Source organism: Oratosquilla oratoria, chromosome 1, assembly GCF_046742065.1.
Source record: "Oratosquilla oratoria isolate Oo_2021 chromosome 1, ASM4674206v1, whole genome shotgun sequence".
Lineage (NCBI taxonomy): Eukaryota > Metazoa > Arthropoda > Malacostraca > Stomatopoda > Squillidae > Oratosquilla > Oratosquilla oratoria.
Genome location: NC_134777.1, coordinates 32,090,457 through 32,098,744, shown reverse-complemented (window position 1 = coordinate 32,098,744; position 8,288 = coordinate 32,090,457). Strand labels below are relative to the sequence as shown.

General features: G+C 45.9%; 1 protein-coding gene across 1 annotated transcript; it reads right to left on the bottom strand.

The window, feature by feature from the left end:
• Positions 1-2,973: 2,973 nt before the first annotated feature.
• LOC143032582 (uncharacterized) lies at positions 2,974-6,013 on the bottom strand. Its single transcript, XM_076197452.1, has 2 exons — positions 5,875-6,013; positions 2,974-5,709 (listed from the first exon to the last, which is right to left on the bottom strand). The coding sequence occupies exon 2, from the start codon at positions 5,699-5,701 to the stop codon at positions 4,667-4,669; it is 1,035 nt and encodes a 344-aa protein (XP_076053567.1). The 5' UTR covers positions 5,702-5,709; positions 5,875-6,013; the 3' UTR covers positions 2,974-4,666.
• Positions 6,014-8,288: the final 2,275 nt, after the last annotated feature.

Sequence of the window (8,288 nt, the reverse complement as noted above, 5' to 3'; positions counted from 1 at the left end):
TGGAAAAAGGCCAATGTTGTTATAATTTATAACTCCTGAAATATAGACCATCATTATAGCTACCAGGTGTGAAAAAATTGTGAAAGTAAGATGGACAAAATATTTGGAGGAGAGGGAGATTCTGACTGATGTCCAATATGAATTGGGAAAAGGAAGGTCATGCCTTTCAGATTTGTTGATTTTTTAATCAAGAGTGGTCAGTATGCTGCGAGAGAGATGGGTGGGTGGACTGTGCATACCTGGGCCGTGCATAATTAACCCTGGAGAGTACTTTTCATAAGATATTTCACAGAAGGTTGTTATATATAGATGACTATATAGGAAGACTTAAAAGGAATCTACTGGATTGGAGGAAGGACTTTCTTAAGAATAAAAAAAAAAAACATTTGTGAAGGATAGGCTGTCAGATTGGAAGCAAGTAACAGTTTACAGGGATACTTAGATGAATCAGCGAAACACTACGTAAACATTCCAACCTGGATGTGTAGTATCACTGTACATTGTTTTTTAGGTTAATGGTTAACTAATGAATAAAGTCATTACAATTTGAGCCATTTCATATCCATTGAGGTACTACTGTATACCTAATTAGTCTTAATATGTTACCATTTTCTATATTCTGTTTCAGGTTAACGGGGGTACGGGTCGATGGTCCGAGGACTCTTGGGGGTGCGTGACTGGAGAAAGGTCGAGAGTCCCTTTAGTAGGATTTCATAGGGCTCTGTGTTGACACAGGTCATGTTCTTGTTATTCATTAATGACAAGATGAATAGGATCAACGAGGGCATCTAGAAAAACTATATGAATTAAGAGAAGTGGAATCATTTACTAGTATAGGGTAGATGTAAAGCCATAAAACATGGAATCTAAAAAAGACAAGGCGTTTGAAAAATAGTAAGACATGGTTTTCCATAGGAATGCTATCCATGAAATAACACGGCAGAAGAAATAATATTGTTAGAAAACAGAAGCGAATTTAAAGTCAAGCTGAACCGATGGTAACACAGAGGCCGGATCACGAGCATATAATTTATTCTGTCTACGAGTGTTACAATAAGTTACGTACACGGAGGTAAAAAATACGCGCGCACACAAACACACATACAAGCACACACACACACACACACACACACACACACACACACACACACACACACACACACACACGCTTGCTTGCTTGCTTGCACGCATACACTCAGACACATGCACAAACACGTTCACACATACACACACATGCACAAACACGTTCACACATACACAAACACATACACACATGCATAAACACGTTCACACATAAACACATAAGCATGCATTAACACGTACACACACGCACACAAATACGTATACACAAACACGCACACATGCACAAACTCGTTCACACATGCACAAGCATGCATTAACACGTGCACACACATACACACGTGCGCGCGCACGCATGAACGCACACAAACATGGAGAAGCACATATACACAAACACGCGGACACACACACAAAGAAGCATACATCCACACACGAGCGAGTATTTAGTTAATATAATTTGGCATTGTTGGAATGATGGGTGGAGTCCATGTTACGTGTGGGTTTTTCGCCGTTTGCTTGACCAGGCTGCCTTCAACGAGGTTGTCGTCTTTTCAACCTTGAGGTCATCGAGTATTATCCATTCCCCCTCGTATATCAAGTTGAATTTGAAAAAGGTCCACATTAGAGTGTAAATTGCGTCTCATGAAACCCTTTCTTGCTGTGGATGTGCTGTGTCTTGCTGCATTGCCTCTGACCCAGGGTATTGGGCGGGAGGCAGGAATGACCCGTCATCCAGGAAGAGCCAAGAAAAGAGAGAGGGAGGGAGGGAGGGGTGGTGAATGGGAGTGAAGTATGTGGGGATGAAATGGGTGGGAATGGAATTATGCCTTTTGACTTAGGCTACCTCCTTTGTAATGTGGAAAAAGCCCTTGGTATATGTATGTACAATAACTAAAGAAAAAATGTTTAGTGAATGTGAGGAATTATATTTTTCCAAACTCAGATGCATAAATTCCTGGAATATCTATGTATCTATATACCAAGGGCATCTTTTTCTCCCTTATATAGGAGGAAGGGAGGGAGGTGTGGTGAATGGGAGTGGAGTGGGTGGGGGATGAAATGGGTGGGAGTGGAATTATGCCTTTGGAAAAAGCCATATGTACATGTTAACCATTTCTTGCGTAACAGAGGTACTAGGTCCATTGCGTTCGCTACCTGCTGCTGGCTGGCTACGTAGTGTCTTAAACCTATTTCCACTAAGCCTGTCTGTATACTATAACTAAACCTATTCGTAGATAATTAAACCTTCTTGATGGCATTCCGTCTGTGTTTAACAGGACCATCTTATCGAAACTGTTTATTTCTGGGTTTTGGCCACAAGAACTGCACATCAACTTAAGATCCACAGGTTAGAGGAATTGTGGTCTGATCGTGTTGTTTGGAGCTACAGTTGCAGTGAAACAAGCGTCACTGCGAAACACATGAAGCGTCATCATGTAGAGAGAGAGAGAGAGAGAGAGACAGAGAAAGAGAGAGAGAGAGAGTTATATATGATAAAGCAACTGTTTCGAAAAGTGGAGTAATATTTGTCACATATTGTTTTCCTCATAATTGAAAAAGGGAAGATGCATTTTAAAATTCTCGTTGTTATTATGATATTCATTGAAACAGAACTACACGAAATTGTAAATGTTTTTTCCCTCCCGGTTAACAAACATATGAATATAAATTTATCTAGTGGGGGTGTGACGTCATATATTTGTGGGTTGTGACGTCATACATTTGTGGGTTGTGACGTCATACATTTATTGGCCATATAATTTAGTTTTGTGGTATGACGTCATGTACTTGTCAATTCGTTATTATTGTTTATGTAAAAAATTGTAATAGATTAAATCTGATTCTCCCTCAGTCGGAAAGCAAACACTGAAACAATTGATTTCCTTTCTAACTATTTTATTTGAGAAGATTGCAATGCACAGACCCAATCTTATTACAATATTGTCCTCGCGAAATCAAGTGGGCAGAGATGTCGACAATAAACCAGCTGCTTTTTTTTTTTTTATAAAATTTACATTCTCAACTGCTATTTACACACACACACTTCACACTGGGATCAAAGCGGATGTACACAAACATGATCAAAATTCATTCAGATTTTTTTTCTTCAAAATAATGTAATGTTTTTTTTTCAGTAGTTTGGATGTTTTCGAAAAGAAATGAGACAGCATTGGTATAGGGACAGGGATTCTTTGGTTTTTTGAGTAGATGAATAAAAATACTATTTAATTAGTATTTTTTTTACATTACAAAGGATTTGATAAATCACAAATCATACACAGTATGTTACATAAAAATAGCATCACGTCTATCGTGACTAGAGATGTAGAGGAAGAAAGAACTTCAAAACCGACAAAGTACATTCGATTCGAAAAAAAAGAAGAAGAAACAGTAACAACATAACAACAAAATATGATGACGATGGTGATGATGACCATGGTAACGATGAGGACAAATAAGATGAGATGCAGAAAGACAACAAATATGTACATTGTTATATGTCGGACTCGGTGTGACCTCACACTGTTTATAATCATCAAGGGCCGTCGCCGCCGTTCCTCTGCGGATCGGCGGCGGTCAGCGGAGGCCGGCCGCCGCGCGCCGACCTCCACCCTCCTCCTTCGTTGCCTCCGTCAAGACTCTGAAATGATGATGATGACGATGGTCTTCATCGAAGGGCACCTATGATTACCTATGCTGGCACGACCTTGGAGATTTACAATTTCCTTCTTCTGTAGGTGATGGCATTCAAAGTGTTTATCTCCCACCCTCTGAGAGTGGAATAGTCCCCTTTTGTAATTTCTGACACGTTGTTCTGTAAGAAAAAAATACAGAAGCTCCTTACTCGAATGTTTACCTTCTGACCGCGGTACTTCGGGTATGGAGTTCGACCACCACTCTGTCGCCGCACCTGCGACCCTTGTGGCACCGGGAGCCATCTCCCGTCGGCACTCACTCTCCACAGGCAACGTCCTCACGAGCTACCGGAGAATTTTCTTCGTTAGTCGGTAATTTCTGGGTGCCCAGAATATTTGTGTTTTCAATTTCTGTTTATCGTTAACGTTCAGACGTCTTCCTGTTCGGTCTCAGAAAGGAGTAGACGGTCGGCACGGCGCACCTGGTTAACCTGTTGAAGTTTTTGTCTAACAAGTTTTCGATATCACCGTCTTAGTTGGCCGGCATCTGTGCCGCTTCCCGTTGAATTCTATTGACACCGGGTTTAGAAATTTAGAACATCACTCGACCCCGACGGCAAAATAACATACAATTGAAATATTATTCTTACAATTTTTTTTTTCCAATTGGCCGAGGCAAAGATTTCGAAAGCAAGAGGGTTGAGCACCTGTTTCTCTTGAGCACCCGTAACCCTTCACCACCTTCGTATCCAGTTTTCTTACCTTGAGCACCTGCGGTACTTTGGTTCCGTCAGAGGGAACTTTGTCCCAAGTGGCACTCGTGTTCCTCTTCGTCGGCACTGCTTTCCGATATCAACATATTCGGCACCGCAAGGTTCAGCTCACACTCGGTCCTTACCCCGCGCACCTTCGAGAACCAGCTTCGTCGAAGACCACCTCCCACTCACTTCTCAGCACTTGTCGACCTCCTCGGCGCGGTCCTGGTGCGCCGTCATGTGCCTGGTGAGGTGGTGCCTCTCTCGGAAGTTCTCCCCGCAGATGGGGCATTTGAGCTTCTCGTCCCGCCGTTTCTTGTTGGGGTCCTGCTCCTTCTTGTGCTGTGATCGCATGTGGTACACCAGGTCGGAGGTCATCCTGAAGGAGATGTTGCACTTGGCGCAGACGTTCTGGCTGAAGGAGGAGAGCGACGGGGATATGAGGGCGGAGACCGACGGGGGAGGCAGGAAAGACGCGGCCACCGCCAGCTTGCTGTGGTCCCCGCTCGGGGGTGTCGTCAGTGGGTAGCCCAGCGGACTGAAGGGAAGCTTGTAAGGGTCCGGAGGGTACATAGAGGATCTCAGCCTCGACAGAGTTTCACTCGGGGAGAGGTCGGCCTTGGAGGCAAACAGCTGCTGCTGGCTCTTGATGTACTCCTCCACCAGGTTGTTGTTGAGGCTCTCGTGGGCGGATACGTGCGGCAGGAGGGGCGTGAGTCCGGGAGCGAGGATGCTGGAGTTCGCGAGCAGAGGCATGAGGGACTTGCCGCCCCTGAGCATGGAGGCCATAGTGCTGAAGGAGGAGGCAGAGGAGGTAGGAGCCACCGAGGTCCAGGAAGAAGCCAAAGAGGCCATGAGATCTGGGGAGGACGACGCCGTCGCCGTCAGGGGCGGCGAAGGAGGCGCTGTAGACCGCATGACCTTTGTGAAGGCGCTACCAGGGATGGCCGAGTCGCGCGGAGGGGAGAAGGTCTTGGTGGAGGGCGGCGACAGGCGTCCTCCTCCTGGAGGAGTCCTCGACCTCGGCGACGCCTCCTTCGGGGACGAGGGCCCGATCGAACTGACCTTGGAGACCTTGCTGGGCGGGAGGGCGTTGACGACATGGGGAGGGTCGGGGCTGTCGCGCGCCCCCGTCAGGAAGGCCACGTCGAAGGTGCGTTTGGAGGGCGAGGAGTTGTGAGTGGCCGAACCTAAGCCTCCACTCACCGGCCGGAATGCCTCCATTATCATTATGGAATCTGAAATGGGAAGAAGGAATCAGAAAAACTAGAAAAAACAAAGTCCGACAAAAGAACACCCCAGAGATCACTTTCCATAGTTACGAGTAATACAGTACAGTCACACCCATAAACTCCATAAAAAAAATTCATAAAATTGACGTATTAAAAACATCGTTAACTTACCTCTATGTGGACAATAGCAAAAATATTGAGACGATGAATATCAGTCCTTTTTGTAAAGAAAAAACAAGAACCACTGAATATTCCCGTGAACGACAATTCTCACTCTTGCGCTTTCGTGTTCCTTTTAGCACAAACTGGTTGAAGCAACTGGCTCCGTTTTCTTTGCGCGGGGCTTTATATACTGGCCGAGGGGAAGTGGGAGGAGCCTATTGATTGATTATGTTAATGATTGGCCGGGAGTGTTGATAAGCGAGGCTGTGATTGGCTGACGCGGGCCGCAGGTGTCAGAGTCTATTGTGTCCGTCATTTGGGGGACTTAAGTCGCATTGTGAGGATCTAGGGACTCCAAGCTGCCGAGGACCAATGGAGATGCATAGTAGGGACGGCGGAAGGTTCTCCTCCCCAATGAAGATGTTCCGAGGACAAGCCAAGGAGGGGGAGGGGGAGGAGGAGAAGTTGGCGAGGTTTTCCGTGAAGAGGTTGTCAGGCGGAGATGGAGATGGAAAGGATTGACTCGCTCATGAAGAGGAGGTGGAGGGGAGGGTGGTGGTGGTGGTGGTTGGGGAGGAAGGAAGGGAGAGGATGGGGGGAGTGTTGGGGAGAGGATGGGGGGAGTGTTGGGGAAAGGAAAAGACTTTGCAATGAAAACAAGCGACGATGCGGAGGATGAAAGATCTGGGAGGAGTAGTTTGTTAAGAAAAAATGGAAAGTGTGGAAAGCTGGGAGATGCCTTGGAGTGAGTTAGCAGAAAGGGGGAATAGGGGAGAATTGGGAGTAATATCAAGGGTTTAGAAAGGAAAGGAGGCTCAGGGAGAGGGCTGGGAGGGAGGGAGGGAGGGATCAAGGATTGGGAACATGGGAGGGGAAGACAGGGAGAACATTTGGAGTTTGGGAGAAAGTGGGGTGGGAGGGAGTTTGGGAGAGGCAAGGAAAGTGTATTGCCTATTGGAAAACTGGAGTGTGAAGTAATTCTCTGCCTGGAAAAGGGGAACAAGATGTATCCTAGAAGTTGTCTTTCATGGAAGTAAAGGATAGCAGTGTACTGGGAATAGTTTGTCCTAGAGGTATTAGAAAGAGGGAGAGATTTAGGAGTTAGTTTGTAAGAGGGAAGATGGAATGTAAAGATCCCGGGAGTATTTTTCAGGTTAATGTAGTCTGGGAGAAATATTGTGCCTGGAAGAAAATGTTAGAAACGGAGAAGTTTGGGAGTGTTAGGTTGTCAGAGGGAACATGTAATGGAAATGGCCTGGGAGAAATAGTGTGGCTTGGGATAATGCACCCAGGAAAATAATTAAAGAATCGTAGGAACAGCACCTCACCTGGGAGAAGACTGGAAGAAACCTGGGAGTTGCCTGTCAGGGAGAGGGTAGCTTGGGAGAGAGATTTGGAGGTCGTCTAGCCTGGAAAGGAAGCCTTGGGACACTTGGGAGTTGAGGAGACAGGAAAGCTAAAAGAGACCTGGGTGTTATATAGTACGGAGAGACCCTAGGAGTATTCTGTCAAAAGCGAGAAATACGGGAAACCTGGAAATGGTCTAACAGAGACTGAGACGAAAACAGTTCTGGGGATAATGATAAGTCTGCCAGGAGGAGGAAAGGGAGAGGAAAGCTTTGAGGAGGAAGAAGGAGGATGGGAGAGATTTAAGAAAATTTCTTATTGTGAGCAGTAATCCACCAGGGAGGAGGAGGAGGAGGAGAAGAAGAAGAAGAAGGAGAAGAAGAAGAAGAAAGGGAGAAAGGAGGACGCTGTCCAGGGTAATAATACTGGCGAAGGGGTACTGGAAGAAGCATGAGACGTCATCTACCAGGAAGAAGAAGAGAGACTACGATAGACCACCCAGTGTGATCCACCAGGTGGAAGGAACCTGGGATTTATTGCCAGCTTGGGAGAGTGAGTGGAAGGCAGGGAGAGGATGCCGAAAGCAATGAGCCTGGCTAAACACCCTGGTTGGCATACCAGTCATGCCTTTGTCTTCCAGGATGAGCGGGGGGGTGGGGAGTCTCTTTCCAGGGTAATCAACCAGGCTCAGGAGGCCTGGGAGAAACGTGAGAGTGTGGTCGTTGGCCAGGGAGAGTGGATGAGAGGGTGGGAAAAGAGAAAGGCTCCTTCGTGTTATCTGGGGACATTGATTAGTCCACGAGACAGTTGTTTTGAATGCCGCGGCGACCGGGGGAAGGAAATTGCCTCCAGAGGCGTTTTCGCCTCTTGGACACGCTGATAAACCGGGGAAGGGGGAGGCGGGGGTGGCACCGGAAGGGGAAAAGGTCTTTTTATCTCGTGATAATATGGAGGCTAAAAAAATGTTGAATATAGTTGTGTGTGTGTTTTTTTTTTATATATATTTCGGTCTAACTAATGTAAGATTTTTATTCAGTTGACGAGAACAGTGTGAATTTTTTTTTAAACTGTAAAAT